Source organism: Prunus persica, chromosome G6, assembly GCF_000346465.2.
Source record: "Prunus persica cultivar Lovell chromosome G6, Prunus_persica_NCBIv2, whole genome shotgun sequence".
Taxonomy (NCBI): domain Eukaryota; kingdom Viridiplantae; phylum Streptophyta; class Magnoliopsida; order Rosales; family Rosaceae; genus Prunus; species Prunus persica.
Window position 1 is genome coordinate 20,456,807 of NC_034014.1, and position 22,333 is coordinate 20,479,139.

At 36.9% G+C, this 22,333-nt stretch overlaps 1 protein-coding gene and 1 pseudogene across 2 annotated transcripts; both read left to right on the top strand.

The window, feature by feature from the left end:
* LOC18774370 lies at window positions 788–10,267 on the top strand (annotated as a pseudogene).
* Window positions 16,538–19,249, top strand: LOC18775448 (3-dehydrosphinganine reductase TSC10A). Of its 2 annotated transcripts, XM_020565518.1 has the most exons (4): window positions 16,538–16,700; window positions 16,954–17,732; window positions 17,842–18,132; window positions 18,831–19,249. In XM_020565518.1, the coding sequence occupies exons 2-4, from the start codon at window positions 17,048–17,050 to the stop codon at window positions 18,836–18,838; spliced, it is 984 nt and encodes a 327-aa protein (XP_020421107.1). In that variant the 5' UTR covers window positions 16,538–16,700; window positions 16,954–17,047; the 3' UTR covers window positions 18,839–19,249. The 2 variants fall into 2 exon arrangements, with proteins under 2 accessions (XP_020421107.1, XP_020421108.1); XM_020565519.1 differs by lacking the exon at window positions 16,538–16,700 and having other exon boundaries at window positions 16,707–17,732.

Below are 22,333 nucleotides of genomic sequence, written 5' to 3' on the forward strand. Positions count from 1 at the left end.
TCAAACCAAACACAAATTAATCTCATAACGATCAAATGTATAAAATCATAAGTAAATTAAATATAAAGTAATTGCTGAATAAATAAGTTACTAAATGTTGAAGCATAAATTTTCTATATAAAGCTCCTTAAACTCAATGATGGCTTTTCCCAAGCTCTTTCTCTTTTTCTTCACTCTGTCATTTCATCAAGATTCCCTATATAAAAACCAAAGCATTGCAGAACTCATAAGAAAAGAACATTGGATTGAGGGTCTCAACTGTTTGTTTTTGTTATCTGTAACCCGTGACTCATGTTTTGGGATTTAGGTAGCTGCCAAACAGGGCCTCATGACTGGCATCGTTTTCGTAGCTTTCTGCCGAATAAAGCCCCTCTCCTGCTTTGAATTCAATAAAGCAAGTGCAACGAGAAAACAGCTCATTTGTGACACAAGTCAAGGCACCCAATAGATCTCTTACATCCCAAGTTGCAACCACAGAAAAAATAATTATAAAAAAAAAACCTGTACCCTCCTTTAATCCTTATCTGCCTTTCCTTTGCTCTCTCCCTCCATAAGAAAATCTAGACCCAAAAGAAAAATAACATTCTCACACATGGGTTCTATTATTTTCTCTCTCTTTCTTCTTTCCCTTGCATTTCCTCACCAAACACATAATTTCTTTGTGACTGCTGACTCAAATTTGATCCAGAAAACTTGTAAGAACACCAAATACTATGGCCTCTGTGTCTCAACCCTCAAATCTGATCCCACAAGTAAAACTGCAGACACAAAGGGATTGGCAGTTATTATGGTTGGGATTGGGATGGCAAATGCAACTGCCACCTCATCTTACTTGTCCTCTCAACTGGTGAGCTCAAGGAACAATGACACAAACATGAAGAAGGTGCTCAAGGAGTGTGCTGATAAGTATGGCTTTGCTGGAGATGCCCTCCAAGCTTCAGTGAAGGATTTGGCCTCAGAGTCTTATGATTATGCTTCCATGCACATCAATGCAGCTGCTGACTACCCCAATGCTTGCCACAATGCCTTCAAAAGGTACCCAGCTCTGGCTTATCCTCCAGAACTTGCAAGAAGAGAGGAGGGTTTGAAGCATATTTGTGATGTGGCTTTGGGAATTATTGATAATTTTGGTTGGTAATTAAATTTTGCCTAACTAAAGTGCATTCAATAATGCAAGCTTAAAAAGAGCAGAAAAAAAAAAATCTTTAATTTTCTCAATCATTGTAGTCTACGTTTGGGTTTATGTTGGTACTGTCGGCTACTTATTGTATGATTTGGGCTTGCAAGTGCCAATGCATGACCTAAACATATGTGATTAATTGCCAACGAGTCTAGTCTAGTGAAAATGGTGGCAGATTAGTGTATTCAAGTTTGAACTTCCATACTATTTTAGTAGTGTGTGTGAGATAACCCTCACTTCCTCTTACAATTTAGACTATCGTTTGTACTCAAAAAACATGTATAATTAATTATTTAGAATAGAATGTTGATGCAGGCAAATATTTCTCTTCCTTTTGTTGAAAGATATTACTAGTTTAAATGACCATCTTTTCAAACAAAAAATAAAATAATGAAAGTGTGAAGGTGATCTGGACTTGTTGAACAGATTGTAGAAGATGGTTGGTATCACATGCTATTCGAAAGAGTTCTCCGGCTCTGAGGAACATGTCTTTTACTAAAGTGATAAATCTGTTCCAAAAATTTCTGAAGTCTTCTTAATTCAGAAATAATAAAATAATAAATAAAATTTAAACCAAAAAGGTGGATGTGTTGTAAAATAATTGGGATATGTGCGAATATTGAGCTGCACGTAAAGTAGATGAGACACAGTATTTAACGAGGTTCGGCTATGCCTACGTCCCTGGAGAGCAGTAGCAATAACTTTTCCACTATGTAAAATAATAGGGCTACAACTTTAGTGTTTACAATATGTATGGCTCACTCAATTTTCTCTCTTGGAGAATTTCTCTCTTGCTCTCTTTCCTCTCAACTCACTCACCCTCTTTCTTCCTTCTCTTCCTCTTCTCTAAGCTCACACTTCTCTTGATGGAGGTATCTATTTATAGGCCTAAGACATTGGTGGTTCACCTCACAATATAATTGGTAGACAACATCATTAATATTCTTCAATCAATTGGGTAGTGGTTTAGTTTGGTGGGTGTGAGTTGGCTATGTGGGCTTCACCTATTCTTCTTTACTTATTCTTCTTTACAACACTCCCCCTTGGAGACCACATGTCCCTAGATTGGTTGCCTCATTAAAACCTTGCTTGGAGAAAACCCAGTGAGGTAGAAAACTGATGGAAGGAAGAAAATTACAGTAATCAGTGCAGCATAGTTCTGGATACTCCCCCTGATGAATATCTCCCCCTGATATCTTCATGATTATCTTTTGGAGCGAAAATCTTTTGGAGTGAGTGGAGGATGTAGCCATCAACTATTCATATAGTTGAGTGAGTAAATATATTTCCAGTGAACTATCTCTATGTAAATCATAGAAATTTCCAGAGTCCGCGTTTTCAACAAAATCAGGGCTATATGTAAGTTTACTCGAAAAGAATATGCCTGTATATGGTGTTATGCGGATATAGCACCAAGTGTGCCTTGCATCATCCCAAAATGATGGCGATGGAGTTGAACTCTATCTGGAATATACAATGTCTGGTCTAATATACGTCCGGAAAATTATTTAAGTGCCCAACGGATAATCCACACAAAAATGCTTCAATACTTTCTTAGCAAAAATCTCATTGGCATAACGCTCGATTTTCAGGTCGAGACAAATATTACATGAATTCTGCAGAAGCTTTAATGTGTTGCAAACACATTATAATCAATGTACTCACTGAGGTAATTTATGCATATTAATATTGAGTACAGATTTTGTGCTTCAAGCATATGTCCTTTAGGGACTTGCTTTATGCAATGTCAATCCTCTCAACGGATTTTGTTTAAAATGGATTAAACTTTATGACACATTATATAGCTTTAACCCAGCTATTTATACATTTTTAGGAAATCGCTTCTGGCGAAATGCTCCGTGCATTTAATAACCCTTAAAGATAATATGTTGGTCTCCGTAATTGTGCAGTAAGGGGGCACAATTGAATCTGTAAATATGAAAAAAACCTAACATTCCTTGTTTATACCAGAAACATTGTGTCATACAAAGTAGGTATATTCCCTTTTATTCTGAACACTCAAGTATAACTTTCAGTATTAACATCTTTTGGTGTTCGTACTGTGGGTTTGTTCTTTCACGTTCATTCTCATCTATAATGGAATTGCCTCATTCTATTTTGGCCAATGATATTGTCGATATTTAATAATTGAACGTGGTTCCAATCAACACAGCCCATTGATGATTTGAGTAGCTACTCCAAAACCAAACATTGTCATTCATCAATTCATGATCCCATCATTCTCATTTGCATGCGCATGCATCAATTATAAGCATTTCTTTGCTTTTGGGTACCCAAGCCACTTCATGGGGCTTTTATTATGTGAGAATGTGGATTATAACCTCCAATGGAGCGTTATTTTACAGTAGGGCGTGGATAATCTCTATTCAGGGAGTTGGAACATTTAGAACCCATATATCTGTCATGCTGCAGGCATGCCACAGATTAATACATACATGTCAATTAATTTCTGGGACTTTAACCCATTCAATTTGCTACGCATTAGGCGTGCACAATATCAATATTGACATGTCAAAGGATTGTCCTTTCGGGACTTCAATTCACATCATTTGCTACGCAACAGGCGTGCATCATATTGATCACTGCTATACCCATATTCTGTTCTTATGAGACTTTAATCTGTGCAGTGTATTATCAATGTATCCAACTTACAATCTGTAAAATTTGCGTTAATAATTCATGGATACATACAAGCCATTCTTTTAGAATGGACTTATCTCCCCATTTGGTTACCTTTCAAGATAAAATATCAAATAAGAATATAAGCATAAAACAACACAAGTATTGCTTACATCCTTAGGTGGGAGAAACTTTTCTCAAGTATCATTCAAGCTCGTATCGGCCCAGTAAATATAATGTAGCGCTTGATGATCTAGTTATATCCTGCAAGAGCAAAAATCACAACTCTTTTGCCTCTGTCAAAACAAATAACCCTCAGAGTTAAGATCACTTCATGGACTCTTTCTTCAGATGTTCATTCTAAAGAAATAAAGTCTCTTATGAACAGAGAGTTACAAAAAGAGAAAAAATGCAAAAAAAATGTGATATTGATTGCAAGGTAAGATAAGCAATCAGGGAAGGAAGCTGGTGGGAGCAGACAATAAGCTCTCATTTCTCCTAGTCTAGAAGGACTTCCGGAGATTAGAGCATAAGATCGCCTTCACAGTTCCCTGATGTAGCGGAAACGTGATCAGGGATAGTCTCGCTTCCTGAATGGATGATCAGAGATAGTCTTGCTTCTCGGGCATATTGAGTGCTCACACTGATAAGAAAAACAAGTAGATATCGCATCACTAGTTTTGGAGAAAACTGGATGTCTTCTGCAAAGAAAATTTCGTTAGTAACACATTTATACACAAATAAGAGGAATAGGTAGAACCGGTGAATTTCAAATTAACCATAGGAAAATTGCGAGATTCTCGGGGCACTTTTGAAAAAGTAGCTCCGTGAAATCCGCAAAGCAAGATCGGCTTTGACGAAAATAATACTTGAAAACGCCGAAAGTGCCGACAAACATTAATGGAGGCCGCGTGAAGTTTTGGAATCTGAAAAAGAAAAAGAGAATATGGGGATCCGAGAAGATAGTGGGATCCTGAAAAACTGTAGCCATATTTCCTCCTATAGATATGGCCTTTGCAAAACTTGATTGGAGCAACTGCGTTTCAACTTAACTTCCTTCATTTTCTGAAACTTTAGTTTTTCTAAGACTTTCTTCTAAACCTTCTTAAAATGACTTCCTCTTCTTCCTGCCCAAATTATTTCAATTTAAATGATGCTCCCACAACTACCAATGATGCCAAAGTTTGGCGTCCATCCTTTGTATCCCAAAATCGTCATTTCACAGTCAATGATTCTGTGATGATGAATGATGCTACTGCTGTCATAGTAGCTAGGAATTTCATTACTCCAATGGATGAAATGTTGTTGACAGGGAGATCAGAGGAAGAGGCTATTGATGACTCAATGGCTTTTAGCATTCAGAGTGCTGCTTCTGTTTCTAACATGGCTGATCGTTTGCGTGCCAGAGCAAACGAGGTTGAGAATTTAACAACTGAAAATTCGTCTCTCCAAAGAATGCTTCATGAGTCTTAACAGGAGGTTGAGAAACTTAAAGGAGAGAATAATGCCTTGTTGAAACTGGTGAGTTCGTACTCTGTCGATACACTGAGAAGGCTAGACATGCTGCAGGTCTCCAATGAAAGAATTTTGGGAGACCATGAGAGGCTCATGGCTAAGCTTAAGAGGCGTCGTCCTCTTCCTTCAGAGGCTTCCAGAACATAATGTAATTTTATAGATTTTACAGGGCCTGCACCTTCATTGCAGGTGTAAAAAATCTATCTGTTGTATGTTCCTGTAATAATAATTGCGCACATTCTTAAACTTGCACCTGTGGTTTTTACGTCTTTTCAAAATGACGGTTTGGAACCTTGTGCTTTATAGGTTCAAATAACCACATTGACTCTCCCAAATTTCATATTTCAACGTATGGGAGTCCAGAACTTTTGGCCTGGGCTAAACACAAAACTCAGAATTTATTCGCCCTTTTTCTAATGAACATGAAATATGAATTGAGTAAAAGCCACGATAATATCGCAATATATTTGGGTTCATGAGCTTCCGGCCCAGATATAACAAAATATGTGGGGAGCCTCAATTCATCATTCTCTTATGCCAAAGAAATATGTGGCGTACCGCAATTTGCAATAATACCTCAAGGGTTGTTCATTTAATTGTTGGAACTTCAGGTTCTCAACACTGTTAGATTTTGAACCTCAAGCCAAAATCACATATTCTCATGGTATGGACATTTTTACAATTTTCTGTACATATTTCTGGACTTTAAGCCCTTACATAATTGTCTATATCTTGAGGAACTTCTGGCATCTCATTTAATTACTCATCCATGAGTTTAAGGAACTGCAGGTTCCCTTTTGAATAGTGATAGTTTACCCAAAATGGTAAATATTTATGCATACATCACTATTCATGTATACGGCACTATTCATGTGTACAGTACATTTGCCAATACAATTATTTTCATGTGTATGGCACTATTAACCAATACGGTACTGGTACATTATTAAGGAACCCCAGGTCCTTATTTACATGTCAGGGATCAAGGACCCTCAAGTCCAATCACATGTTTACAAATATAGTACCAGAGAGACTGCCAGCTCTCATATTAACATCATCATCAAAGATCTTCAAGTCCTGATGTAATTGTATGATGAGGATCAAGGAACTTCTGGTCCTGATCTGCTTACTGTAAAAACTCATCATACAGCACAATTAATCCATAAAATAAATTGCTGATAAATAAATTACTGGTATGGACAATAAACCCGCACCATACTTTAAATAAATGTAAATGTGCGGTAAAATAAATTCATAAATTAAATTGCTTATTGTATGGACGTTAATCCCGCACCATACCTTAAATAAAATTAAATGTGCGGTAAAGTAAATTCATAAAGTATGAGGGTTAATTCCACATCATACTTTTAAGTAAAAGTAAATTTGCGATAAAGTAAACATGCTTGTATGTGCACTAATTCTGCTCCATACATTTAAATAAAAGTAAATGTGCAGTAAAGTAAATTCATAAAGTATGAGGGTTAATTCCACATCATACTTTAATAAAGTAAATGTGCTTGTATGGGCACTAATTCTGCTCCATACATTTAAATAAAAGTAAAGGCATGGACGATAAACCCGCACCACCCTTTTAAATAGATACTGTTGTATGGGTAATAAACCTACACCATACAGTAAATAAAATAAATGTGGGAATAAAAAACCACCACTAAAAATATAAAAAGTGAAACCGTCCATTAAAGCTAATAATAAAATTACTGTATATATATATATATATATATATATGAATATAATATATTAGTATGGTCAGAAGACCTTAGGCAATAATTCTAAAAGTTGCAGGAAGCTTTCCAACCCCTTTTTTTTTTTCGTTGGAATCTTATCAACATCATGATTCATTAGTTTGAAAGCTAGACAAATTATGTTGGCTTTTCTTCTTTTCACTTGCAAACTTCACTAGCTTTGGATGTTAGTATGAGTATTAAATTGTGTAGAGAAATAATAAAATAATAGAAAAAGTAAGAGGCAGGGAGCTTATCCTTCTAGTTGGTTTGCTCGTATATCTCTCTAGCAGACCACAGCTCCTCCACTACTTTTCTTCCTTACATCAACATAATGGTTAGTAGTATAGATAATAGTACAGCACAAAAATTATACATGAGAGCTTCTCGTGCTGATAACGTGTTGTAAAATAACTGGGATATGTGCGAATATTGAGTTGCACGTAAAGTAGATGAGACACAGTATTTAACGAGGTTCGGCTATGCCTACGTCCCCGGAGAGCAGCAGCAATAACTTTTCCACTATGTAAAATAATAGGGCTACAACTTTAGTGTTTACAATATGTATGGCTCACTCAATTTTCTCTCTTGGAGAATTTCTCTCTTGCTCTCTTTCCTCTCAACTCACTCACCCTCTTTCTTCCTTCTCTTCCTCTTCTCTAAGCTCACACTTCTCTTGATGGAGGTATCTATTTATAGGCCTAAGACATTGGTGGTTCACCTCACAATATAATTGGTAGACAATATCATTAATATTCTTCAATCAATTGGGTAGTGATTTGGTTTGGTGGGTGTGAGTTGGCTATGTGAGCTTCACCTATTCTTCTTTACTTATTCTTCTTTACAACAGGATGGAATTATTACCTTATTGTTTGAAATGATACATTCAACATGGCCCAAAGCGGCCCAAGAGGCGAAAGGGGGACAAAATGTATTGTCTTTCCTTTAATGCTTTGATCAAACATAGAGAACGTATTGTCATGGATTATGGATGAGCACTTTCATATAAAGGGATGCTATATTTCAAGTCACGTCTTGTAAACCAGATGAGGACCCGATCCACCGCAAGATCTTCGCCCACGGGCTCGGATGGGACACCAACGCCGAAACCCTAACCAGCGTGTTTAAGGAGTACGGTGAGATTGAGGATTGCAAGGCTGTGTGCGATAAGGTCTCTGGTAAGTCCAAGGGTTATGGCTTCATTCTTTTCAAGACTCGTTCTGGGGCTCGAAAAGCCCTAAAGCAGCCGCGGAAGGAGATCGGCAATCGGATGACTGCGTGCCAGCTGGCGGCTATTGGCCCAGGCCCGGCTCCGAGTGCCGCTGCCGCTGTGCCTGTGGCGGTCCAGGCGGCCCAGTCGCAGACAGTGTCGGAGTACACGCAGAGGAAGATCTATGTGAGCAATGTTGGGGCGGACTTGGAACCCCGGAAGCTGCTGATGTTCTTTTCTAGGTTTGGAGAAATTGAGGAGGGGCCACTGGGGCTTGATAAGATGACTGGGAGGCCTAAAGGATTTTGTTTGTTTGTGTATAAGTCCCAGAGAGTGCAAAGAGGGCATTGGAAGAGCCGCACAAGAATTTTGACGGACACATTTTGCATTGCCAGAAGGCTATTGACGGTCCAAAGCCGGTCAAGTCTCAGCACCCGAACCAGCACCACCACAAATCCCATAATTCCAAGTTTCAGAGGAATGAGAATCCGGGTTATGTTGGTGGAGCTGCGGCAGGAATGGGGCATTTGATGGCGCCAGCAAGTGGTGGGATTGGGTTTAACCAGGGTGCTGCGGCCGCCCAGGCATTGAATCCGGCACTTGGGCGGTCACTGACTGCATTGTTTGCGACTCAGGGGGCTGGTTTGGGGCTGACAAACCTTTTGGGAACTTTTGGAACGGCTCCGAATGTGAACCCGGGTGTTCCTGGTGCAGGACATGCCATACAGGGTGGGTATGCGAATCAGGCAAGTATAAGCCCTGGAATGATGGGAAGCTATGGAAATCAAGGTGCAATGCAAGGTGGCTCCCCGAACCCGCAGATAGGGCAAGGTGGTTCAGGAAGAGGGCAGCATGGTGTTGGGCAATCTGGTGGCGCTCCTTGCTTGGGGCATTAGGTGCCCCTGAGGTATAACAAAATCACTCTTTTACTTGGTAATTTTAGTTATTCTCACGTGCACACCACAACTGATCACAAAGTCACTCTTATACTATTCCTTTTTTGGTAGTCAAATACTATTTGTACTTTAGTAAGTTTAATTGAACGAGTGTAGAAGATTTAATTGTATAGGCTAATAGGAAATAGAACATCATTGCTTGAATCCTATTCATTTTCATCTACTAGGTTACTGAAGGCTATTAGGGTTTTCAAGTTTTAGATGCCATCTATTGTCAATACAGGGGTGATTCCGTTGCGAGGAAATGCCTGGGGTATAATTTGTTGTGTGAAACCACATTGACTTTTGGTTTTAGATGACAGAAACTTTGGCTTGCTGGGTATTTAGATTGATTTTCAAGAACTGAATAAGTGACTTTTCAATTGATCAAGGGAGTGTACTTTCTTTTGAGCAATTCTTTTAGAATTGTTAGGATCTTTTTCAATATTATTGCTTCTTTATTTTGTACAGCTCCTTAAGATGGATACTTTCTTGTCAAAGTTCTTGAATTTAAGCATTTTGAATTATCTAATGTTTTTGCAGCAAGTTGATATCATTGTTGCATTTAGAAATTAACTGTCGAGACCAGTTTGCCTTTCGACTTTGAAGTCTTAACTTGTATTCATTTTAAAGGGATTTTGGGTTTTAAACCTTTCATCTCTTTTGAAATTATTTTTCACAATTTTTTATTGAATGTGCAGATCCCAAATAGATGCATCAGTGTTTTTGTACTGGTCTGGTGATTCTTCTGAAGTTTAAAAGGAGCTGATGGTTACTACAAAGAGCAGAATCTTAAAACTGTGAAATGAAATTTCTGTTTTCCTTCCCTTTTCTGTCTTTTCCTTCTTCAAAGTATTGTAGTTTTTTAAATTTTATTTGTTTGAAAGCTCAAGAGTTTGAGAAATTCTCTTATAAACCTATCTGTATTTTATGGAGTCACGAGGTTGGACAAAAAATACTTTTTAAATTCCCAATCCTATGGATTAAATGAACTTTATAATGTAGTTTTTCTTCTGCAATGCTCATTGTTAACTTTGTTTATTAATGCTCTTTAATTGTTTTTTATTGGTTTTGAATAATTTTCTTGTATTTAACACCACAATTTTATCATCTATAGTATATTTGATGGATCTTTCTAAACTGTGTTTTTGTCAGCTCTAATTGGCACTGAATGGTGCCTTATGAGTCATGATATTTTTGTGTGAAACATCAGACCTCTTACGATTCGCTTTAGATGATAACATGATCTTATTGTTTACTGCAGTCCTTTTGGCAGGTAATGTGATGCAGGTTGTGAGGCCATAGAAAATCTATTGTTAGGTTTTTTAGAGTTTTGAAGTAGGAGCTGTGATCAGTTTTCAAGTAAATGCTTCTTAATATAATAAAAGTTGGTCATCTGGCCATGGGTATAGAGCTTGTAGCTGAATATAGAATAATGGTGTGGTGGAGCTGGTGTTTATGTTCAGTTACCAACTCTATATCATAATCTTAATACCCGTGAGTGAAACAAAGTTCATTGACTTCAGGATTGTTGATAGTTCTCACAAAATAATTGATAGGCTTCGTGGAATGGAGGTAAGACAATGAACTTAAGATATTGCTGTTTTTCGCTGTATATTTTTTTATTAAAAGAAGCTTGTCCGGCACCATTGGTTTCAAAATACATTTAAAGTGCTTTGGTCTGGTAAGGACAGGATTCGAACTCGCAATCTTCAGGTTATGATGGGGTTGATGAGTTGACCAATCCTCTATCCTGTGCCTTCCCCCTGCCCCTTCCCTTTCTTTCATTAGTTCTACTCAGGTCTACCCCTTACCTCTCCTTCATTACTCTTGCATGGTCGGGATATCCAGCTGAACTTCCGAAATTAGCGTCTTTTTGTTAAGTAACACTAGTTTTGCATTGATAAATTTGGGGTCAGCGGAACAAGGGACTCATGTTCTGCTTGCATATATAGAAGTCAGTTGAACTTCCTTATCTAAGGTTTGAACTTCCTTATCTAAGGTCTTTCTAAAGCTACTTTGCAATCTCATCCTTTGTTGTTGAACCTAACGGAGGTTCAATCCATGGATCCACTGTAAAAGTAAAACTTCGGATATGATAGACGGGAACTACTTGACGATAGTTGCCGTTTTCTCAAGCAAGATTTGTAATCATGTATCTGTGTCTGTGTTCTTGTCCTAGCGAGTGAAGATCACATGTGGATGTTTTGAATGAGCGGTGCCCAAGTGACCGCAACCCTTGCACATGCCGAAAGTCACATCCAGGGAGTCGGTTTTGCACACAGTATTGAACAAATGGTCACCCAATTACTATTACTTAAATGTGCAAACGTTGTCAGGGTCTTGGCTTGTCTCCATTGAATATTTCTGTTCTGGATTTTGTCAGTGGGTTGTATTCTGGGCTAGAATGTTAGATGTTGGAAAGATGTGAAAGCTGGTCTATTGAAAATTCTCTACAGTTGTGATAAGAGCTTGATCCATGATTAGAATATCGGGTTGTTCACTGCAATTTTGAAATATTTATAGTTTCACTTTGGTTGCATTTGTACCTTTGGATGTGAAAGTAAAATATTGTTATGATATAATTTTAGAGATATTTAGTGATATACCCATTCTTAGCACTAAAATTATAAATAAATCTTACACCATTTAATTTCTATAAACAAACTCAAAAAAACTCAAAAAATGAAAGCTGGCTCTATTGAATTTAATTTTGATTATTAAATTACTTTGATGCCTTATTGAGTAGGGGTAGGGCTGGCAATGGGTCGTGTCGTGTCGGGTTCGTGTCGTGTCGGGATAATAAACGTGTCAAGAATGCTCAACCCGAACCCAACCCATTTAATAAACGTGTCGTGTCGGGTTCGGGTCGTCTTTTATCGTGCGGGTTTCGAGTCGTGTAACGGGTTCATAAAGAATAACATGCATGTTACAAAACTCACAACCGAAAAAATTTTAATTAAAAAAAAACAGAGAGAGTAGAGAAAATATAAGTAAAAGAAAGAAAGAAAAAAGATAGAGAGAGGAGAGAAGAGAGAAGGAAAAGAAAGAAAAAAAATAGAGAGAGAGAGAGAGAGAGAGAGAGAGGAGAGAAGATTGAAGGAAAGAAAGAAAGAAAAAAGAGAGATGAGAGAAAACTAAAGAGAAGGAAAAAAAAAAAGAAAAAAAAAGGAGAGAAGAGGAAAGGAAAAGAGAGGAAAAAAAAAGAGAGAGGAGAAGAAAGAAGGAAAAAAAAGAAAAAAAAAAAAGAGGAGAAGAGAGACGGAAAAGAAAGGAAAACTCAAAAGAAAAAGAAGCATTATAAATATCAAAAGGCATACCATAAAATCACAAAGTTGGTTGTAGCATGGTGGATAAGATGTTTGAGAAAATGAGGATGGGAGGGGTTCGAAACCCCTTGTGTGTGTGTTGAAGTCTCCATTTGTCTTTATTTTTTAGCGGGTTGTACACGGGTTGACACGACCCGTTTAATAAACGGGTTAGATAGGTATTATAGCGGGTTAGCGGGTTGACCCGAAACCCACCCGTTTATTAAACGGGTCAGAACGGGTTGACCCGAAATTGACCTGTTTTTTTATCGTGCGGGTTGAACCCGCTAATTTCTCGTGCGGGTTTCGAGTCGTGTATCGGGTCGTATCCGAAATTGCCACCCCTAAGTAGGGGTGGGCACTCAAACCGGCGAACCGGAAATCCGAGCCGAACCATACCGAACCAAACCGGAAAAAAACCGAATTGACCAAAAAGTCAAAAACCGGTCAAAAATCGAACCGGACCGGTTTGGACCGGTTCCGGATCCGGTTCCATGTCTTCAAAAACCGAACCGGGCCGAACCGAACCGGTGAAACTAAAAAAATATATAATTTCAATATATATTTATATTTAATGCTATATTTTTAATTTCACTAAAATAAACCTAATATTTATCCAAGTTCAATGTCAAAATATCTCTCTTTTCTTACTTTAATATTTATTTTTTATATGAAATTGAGTAATTTGTTAATTTTCAAGTAAAAAAATAATATTTCAGTTGAGAATTGTATTAAAAAACAATTTAAAAAAATAATTTTTATAATCCGGTTCAAAACCGAACCGGAACCGGAACCGGACTGAAATCGGTTCAAACCGAATCGGACAGTTTTTGAAATTTTTTTTATTAAAACCGAACCGAACCAAACCGGATGAATAGTACCGGATCGGTTCTAATTTTAGGCAAAAACCGGTCCAAACCGAACCGTGCCCACCCCTATTATTGAGTGTTTTGGACTTTTTTTTTATGAGGTTTGGGGGTTGGATTTGTTTTAAGAAATCAATGACAGTTTTGTAATTTAAAAGAAGTTAAAAGCTTTTTTGTTATGTTGTAAATGGGCTTTGGGTATAGGGTTTTTTTTATTTATAATTTGGGTTTTTATATTGGGTATAATAGTGAATCTCCCAACAAAAACTGCTTCAATTTAACGAAGTGGAATTAATTCGTTCTTTGATTTCAAAAGTTCAAGCCTTATTTTGTTGATAAAAAAATTAGAATGAGTTTATTAATTGTAATTCTTTCCTTAGATTTGTTGAAATGAACTAATATACTTTTCTATTCTTCTTTTTATTTAGAAAGAGGGATTCCAACAAATCTACGATTTAGTTATTCAAATGAATTATTGAACTTTATTAGTGAGTCTAATATCGAATGATTACAATTACAACGAATTGATAAGTTTTTGCATGAATACATACATATGGGCGATTACTTAATTTATTAGCCTGTTTCGCAAGTTTTTTTATTCTTCCATGTTCCTCCCTATGCTAAATCAAGTTACCACAACGTTCATTCGGCGGTCGGTGTTACTCTGTTAGTTTGGTTTGGTTCGGTTTGGTTTCTCAACACTAAAAGTATTTTCACCCTAGGTGCTATGGTGTTATTAACGTAAATAGTGCTTGCCATAACAATTTTTTTTGTTGTTTTTCCACTACATGCCATAACAAAGGACAATTAATATTCACAACAAATTAATTTTATTTAATTTTACTTATAAGGTTAATTTTGATAAGATTTTCGGTTACTGCATGTTCATATTTATTATAAAGTTCACATATCAGATTTCAGATAAAATATTCGGATAAGATTTTCGGTTGCATCGTGTCCAGATTTATTATAAAATTTACACCACAGGTTTTGGATAAGATTTTCAGTTTCTACTATTGCACCATGTGTCATTTCTATCTTCCAAATCCTATTATAAAACCACACCCTCAGATTCCATACGAGGCAAACCTGATCTTTCACAAAATTCTCTATGAATTTTCATCCATATATGAGAGGACTTCATCTCATTGCTCGTGATCAGGCAATGACCAATTTGGACCCAACACTCATTCAACAAAACATCTTCCGTGTTTTTCATGAGCCTTCGACTTCAATGGAAAAGGCCATTTGTATTTTTACACAAATGAAATTTAGTAGTAGAAAATTTGGTGTGGAAAGTGAATAATATTGGTAGGAGAAGAATTTACACAAAGATAAGAGAAGAATTTGTATGAAGATTTGGTGTGGAAAAATAATAATATTGATAGGTATTTATAGAAAAAAAAAAAATTTCAGAATCCTTTGATATTTTTTCTAATTTTTTGCAATTTTTTTTTCACCCGTTGGATGACAACGGAAAAATTGATCGAACATCCTAGGTAGCACCACATGGCGTCTAGCCTTTGGAGAAAAGCCGGCGTTGACCCCAGTGAAAAAAAATTCAAATTTGTTTACTGTTTGTGTGCATGATGTGTATGTCACGTGCCAACCAGGGACGGATCCACAGAGGATCAAGGATGGTCAAGTGACCCTTGGAATCTATCATTGAAGGGAATAAAATTGACCCCTGCAACCCTTGAACTCCTAGTGCGCAACGCTTTCCTTTTTTTTTTCTTTTTTTTTTTCTCCCTTGAAGTCAAAACGACATCGCCCCACTAATTTTTTATTTAATTTTTTTAAACCTGACCAAAACAACTTCATTTTGAGTCATTTTTTTAATTTTTTTTTTATAAAAGGACACATCCTATTGTTCCCTTCCTTTCCTCCCTCATCGTGCCTTGGGCCTTGCTCGGGTTGGTGGAGCCCATATTTTGCTCTAATAAAATTTGTGCACTAGAAGCTGCTTTTGAGGCATAGTGGCCCTTTTGGTTGGGGTAGGCTGCTGGGGTGGAAATGCTTTAATGAAGAGTATAAGAAAATGAATATGGTTTAGAAAAGACGGGTAAGGATTGTGGGTTAGATTAAAGCTTATGCAAGCCTGTAGAAACTGGGCCAAATGGCCGGCCTTAAGAACATTGACTCTATTAAAATGATTTCAAAAAAAAAAAAAAAAAACCGCTCTGCTACATTATTAGAGCATCCACAATAGGAGGGTGTATAAGGAGGTATATGTTAAATATACACCCTTTGTTACCGAAATCATCTCCAATGTGAAGATGTAAATGGTTGTAAAAATATACCCCTATTATGGAGATGTAAAATTAGATGCACATTTGCATCTTTTTTTACATCATTTGCAGGCAGGACCCACAAAAGAAAAAGGAAAAGAGAAGGATTGGAATTCAAAATAGAAGGCCTAGATTTCAGCAATTTGCATTGCACTTCCAATGGCCCATATTTCTACATAGATATTTTTATGTTAGTTTGTAGGTAAAATCATATGTTCTCCAAATTTAAATTTTTTAGGTCCATTTATTTGGAAAAATAAAATAAATCAAACAAGCACAAAATTAATTTTAAAAAGTTAAAACATACCAAAAAAAAAAAACACATAAAAAAGAATTATCACAAACAAATCGAATATGTATATTTGGATTTACATCGTTTCTATTAGAGCAAAAAAAGTATTTACACCCCTTGGAGGTGTAAAGGAGTTTATCAAAAATAGCCAAAATTTACCCCCCACTTTCATAAATGTCAGTTTTTACAAAAATTTTCAAAAATAGCAAAAAGCTCACCTAAAATTACTCAAACGCCCTCATAAGTAAAAACCAAAAACTTTAAAAAAAAAAAATCCAATCTTTGTTTTCAATTTGATTTTAAACATATATAAAAACAAAGGTTTGATCCCATGCTATATCAAATGAAAATATAGATTACAGGTTTCATGTTTTGCTTTTTAAAGTTTTTGTGGGTTTTAGTTTTGAGGCATTTGAGTATTTTAAAGTGAGTTTTTGGCTATTTATGAAAGTTTTTATAAAAACTGACATTTATAAAAGTATGAAATAAATTTTGACTATTTTTTTATAAAAACTCAGTGCAAAGGGGATGTGAAAATGACTTTACACCCCCGCTGTGGATGCTCTTGTTACTAGATGGCATCCCAACCCAATGGAAAGAACTGTGTCCAAATCGTCATCTCCTTCGCCGTCTCTCTCTCTCTCTCTCTCTCTTTCTCATCACACCAGTTAAGTTGACATGCTTGGTCAACTATTTGGGGGCGATTGAGTGGGGTTTAGAAAAGGTAATTTGTAGCCTCCCTCCCTCCTTCGACTTTCATTTTTACTCATGGATTGATTTAGTTAATGGATCCATCATCCATCCATCTAGGGTTTACTTGCTTCTATTTCTTCTTCAACGGAAAATCAAAAGATTTTTATTCAATTCATCATAGATGCAAAGTCAGTTGTATTTGAATGAATGAAAACCTCTGTCCAAGTTGATTTTCGTACAATTGTTGCTCAGTTTTCTTTTTCAAAATTGTATTCTATGTGTAGATAGACGAGGGGATATCAATTGATAAGCACTTCACAGAAGCTTTGACTGAGACATCACCAGCCTCATTTGCAATACCTTTTCAAAGCTCCGTCAATGGCATACTTCAACCTCTCTTTCCTCGCCCTCCTCCTCCTCCTCCTGCCCCCACTCGCTCTCCTTCTCATCCTCTACCTCATAGTCCGGCCCCGCCCTGTCAAGATCCCAATCAAGAACCGCCACGTGTTCATCACCGGAGGTTCCAGCGGAATCGGGCTGGCATTGGCCCATCAGGCCGCCTCCGAGGGTGCCCGAGTCTCCATCCTCGCCCGCTCCATCGACAAGCTCGAGGAAGCAAAGAAGTACATCCAACTCTCCACGGGCATTGACGTGTCGATCTTCTCTGCTGACGTTCGTGACTACGATGCAGTATCAAAAGCGGTGGAGGAGGCAGACCCCATTGATGTGCTGATTGTCAACCAAGGGGTCTTCGTCCCTGATGAACTCGAGAAGCAGGGATTGGATGAGGTGAAGTTCATGGTGGACGTAAATCTGATCGGCAGCTTCAACATGATCAAAGCTGCTTTGCCCAAAATGAAGAAAGGAGACAGTATACCCCGTTCGATTGCTCTCATGTCTTCCCAAGCTGGTCAAGTTGGTATCTACGGCTACACAGCTTACTCTGCGAGCAAGTTTGGGCTTCGTGGGTTGGCCGAAGCTCTGCAACAAGAGGTGATATCTCATGATATTCATGTTTCTCTTATATTCCCTCCGGACACAGACACCCCTGGTCTCACTGAAGGTAAAATGTGAATAAATTTGTTTACTTTCCATGTGAGATTTGCTTGATTTGATTGAATTGGATTTGATTTTTCATCCACTCTGATTTTGATATTCACTTCTTCTTGTAGAGATGAAAAAGCGGCCGCAACTATCTAGCATTATAGCAGAGTCATCAGGGATGATGAAAGCTGAAGAAGTTGCGAAGAAGGCTTTTGAGGGGATCAAGTCTGCTGCTTTTATTGTGCCTTGTAACCTTGAAGGGGCGTTGCTGTCTATTGCCACTGCTGGGATGTCTCCTCAGAGATCGTTTGTTATGGCATTTGTTGAAGTGGTTGCTGCTGGTTTGGTTCGTCTTGTTGCTCTATTTTTTCAGTGGAATTGGTATAATGGTATACACAAGTGGCATGCACAGAACAAAAGTGAGTATTGTTTCGTATCAGCAGTTGAAATGATCTGTTTTTCAGTGTTCAGTTTGATGTTACTGCACATGTTTCTTGGACACAATTGCCATGTCTAAAAAATCTTTGTTGTTATTATGTTGACTTAATCGAAACTGCGAGGTTTGATGATTGGTGCTGCTGGTTATATATTTTCTTGTATTTCAGATGTTAGATGTTTCATGCATTTAAGTTAATCATAATGCTTAGTGTTTCACAAACTTTGCATTACAAGACAAGCTATATGTTAGAGAGAGATTAATATCATTTCCTTGATGGTTCTGGTTTCATGTTTCTGGTATGGACCAAGTATAACAAAGACGAATAGATGCACCAGTTAGAAAGAGTGACGTAAGCAACATAGATGCCAGTGGTTAGGGGGCAGCGGAAGACTAAAATTAACATGGTGGAAAATCACAGATAGTTGAAAGATGTAATTCTGTATGACTTATGAAAATATAGTCGACGATTTGATGGAACAGAGAACTGAGATTCTGTCGTAGAATATTGAAATTCTAGTACTGGTTTCCCATTGTATCTAGAGCCCCCTTTTCGTCCAATATAAAGTAACAGTCTGAAAATGTGATCTTTTCTTTTCCTGTGTAAATTTCCTTGCATTTTTTTTTTGTTATGATTGAAAATTGACCAGTTCTTGCTTTTTCGATGATTTTTAATTTCAGGGGCCTAGCTTGGTGCATTGTAAGGGCACTTCTTACACTGCACTTGTTGGTTGCGGGATACTTTGGTTCTTCGAGTCACTGACCTTCACAGAAGGTGGTTTTGGCTATCGAATTCGCACCGAGCATCGCTTAGCATTTGGTATTTGGTACTTCATATAGGGTTTTTTTTTCGTCGTTGTTGTTGTTGTTAAATATATAATTTGAGCCTCTATATTGGGTATAATAATGAATCTCCCCTGAAATTATGGGTTAGGTAGGCTCAGTAATTGGAGGTATTATAGTGTGGTATTGGAGTATAACTACATGGTATAAGTTGTATATGATATTTAGTATATGATATTTATAGTCCCGATCTCTTGGACTACAGGGGTCCAAGAGATTTGTGGTCACTCACCGTTGGATGTAAATTCAACGGTTCACTCACTCTTGCACTCCTTTTAAGAAACTTTTTTGAACCGTTGGATGTTACACCCAACGGTGGGTGACTACAATCTCTTCGACCCATGTGGTCCAAGAGATCTAGTCCCATGATATTTATTGATATTATACATTAAAGTGAAAATTTTGAGTCGTGTGTGAAACGGGGATAATTATACCTAATCAATTACAATATGCTAAATAGAATCGTGATTAGTTGGGATAGTACTGTTTTGCCATCTAGTGATATGCGTGGACGATTTATGTGACGTGACTATTCCACTTGCTATTCATTGTGAGGTTACTTGTTGATTTTTGACTGCAAAACTTTCATCTCATCCAATGTTGAATGATAATATGTTATGGGGACGTGGCATTAGATGAAGCGATATGTTATCAATTTCTGAGGATCTTCAGCAGTATGTCTTATGAGTTATGTTTATTTTTCGCGGCTACAAAATATTCAGAATGTCTTTTACTTCTAATTTTCAGAGGTAACTGTACAATGGATGACATTGACTTCTATATGGTACGGGTTCGAATTTGGAACTAAAATTTTAAGTCTTTATTCTTTTCTTTTTTTTCTCCATAATAATAAATATGAAAACTCTCTCTGAACGTGGACAGGATTTTACTAAAATTTTCAGTCGTTAATTCTTTGCTTTGTTTTATTAACTTTTTTTGTCATCTTAACATTAATTTTTCATTTTTATCTGTTTGATTATCGTGCTGAGGTGATTTTTGGTTCAAATTTGAGACCAATGATTATCGTGTCAAGATATTAATTATTATTTTAATACAAGGGATAGTCTAAACTACAAAAGGGTACTCAGGTTCAAACTTACATACCATCTTGGTAGTGTGTGAGATACCCATACTTCCTCTTATAATTTAGACTCATTTGTATTAAAAAACATGTATAATTAATTGTTCAGAATAGAATGTTGATGCAGGCAATATTTCTCTTTGTTTTAAATTTATTATAATCAGAGTATGGGAAGTACTACTGAATATTGGAAGTAGAATTATATTTGCTCTTTGTGGTGTTTATATTGACAGAATTTTTTCGCACTGACACTCAGATTTCTCACTCTCTCTTCTTTCCTCTCACTCGTCCTTTCTTCTCTTCTCTTCTCCGTTATTCTGTCTTTGCAAGTAGGAAGGATGCCTATTTATAGGCAAAGCAAATGGCACCCGTGAGTCAAAAGAGAGACATCATGATGTTTTTACCCAACATCACTATTAACCTTTGACTGTGGGCTTCACCCATTCTCCTTTACAACACTCTTCCTTTTGTTGAAAGATATTACAAGTTAAAATGACCATCTTTCCAAACAAAAAATAAAATAATAAAAGTCTGAAGGTGATCTGGACTTGTTGAACAGATTGTAGAAGATAGTTGATATCACATGCTATTCAAAAATGTTCTCTGACTCTGAGGAACATGTCTTTTACTAAAGTGATAAATCTGTTCGAAAAATTTCTGAAGTCTTCTTAATTCAATAATAAAATAATGGCTTTTTTATCGCAAATGGTCTTTAAGGTTTACGATTTTATCATGAATGGTTCTTGAGGTTTTTTTGTGACACTAATAGTCCTTAACGTTAGTGCTTTTTATCACAAATGGTCCCTTCGTTAAAAATTCTGTTAAGTGTAATAAGTGGAGCCTATATGTCCAATCATATCTTGACATGCGGATTAAATAAATAAGGAAATAATTTTTATTTTATTTTATAAAAATCCATTCTCTCTCTCTCTCTTCTCCCCTCCCTTCTGCCCTCTCTCCTCCCTGTGCTCTCCCTCTCCCTTTGTTTTTTTTTCCTTGCCTCTACAGCCCGACCACCCCATGCCCACCCACCCCTCTCCCTCTGTATATTTTGCAAAATAATCACTTGCACAAGGTAGTTTCACATTTCCTTATACACAAATATTTATTCAAACAACTTAAAATAATTAAAAACAGAGAGGGAGAGTAGAGGAGGAGAGAAAATACAGTGAGAGAGGGTAGGGGAGTTGGGCATGGGTTACAGCTTGCGGGTGGCTGTGTTAAAAAAACAAAGACCAATAAAAGAATCCCAAAGACCATTTTTTCTTGCAGGTGGTAGGCAATGGGCAAGAAAAAAACAAAGGGGGATTGTGGATTACGATTTATATACCACTATACAAAGATGGAGAAAGATATATAGGTTATATTATTATTTTTACAGAGAGAGAAGGAGAGGACAGGGGGGAGAGAGGGAGAGCAGAGGGGGAGAGAGGGGGCAGAGGATGGAGAGCGAGGGCAGATGGGGAGAGAGATGGAGTAGAGGAAGGGGGATGAAAAGTTGTAGAAAAAAAAAGGAATTTTCATAAAAAAAAATTATTTAATTTTTTTTTCATACACATGTCACAATGTGATTAGACATATGAGCTCCACTTGTCTTCCACATCAGACACTTAACAGAATTGTTAATGGAGGGACCATTTGTGATAAAAAGCCCTAACATTAAGGACTATTAGTGTCACAAAAAAACCTCAAAGACCATTCGTGATAAAATCTTAAACGTTAAGAACAATTTGTGATAAAAAACCTAAAATAATAAATAAAATTAAAACAAAAAAGGCGGATGGAATTATTACCTTATTGTTTGAAATGATACATTCAACATGGCCCAAAGCGGCCCAAGAGTCGAAAGGGGGACAAAATGTATTGTCTTTCCTTTAATGCTTTGATCAACATAGAGAACGTATTGTCATGGATTATGGATGAGCACTTTCATATAAAGGGATGCTATATTTCAAGTCAATCACGTGACGTAAATCAAATATTGTTGTGTGAAAAAAATATTAAATTACATGATAGTGTGTGATTGACTTGAAATATCGTTATAGTAACATCCGGTGTAATAAGTTTTTATTTGTCAAATACCTAAAATGGTGATTATAATCTAACGGAGGACACATGGTGTGAGTTTATGCCCTAGTCTTTTGAGTTAGTTTGGTTTTGAATATGGAACACATTAAGTTAGGGAGGTGAGCTAACTTTTGCTTTTTTTCCCACTTCCTACAACCACAACTCATCAAACTTATTAGATAGATGCTTCCAA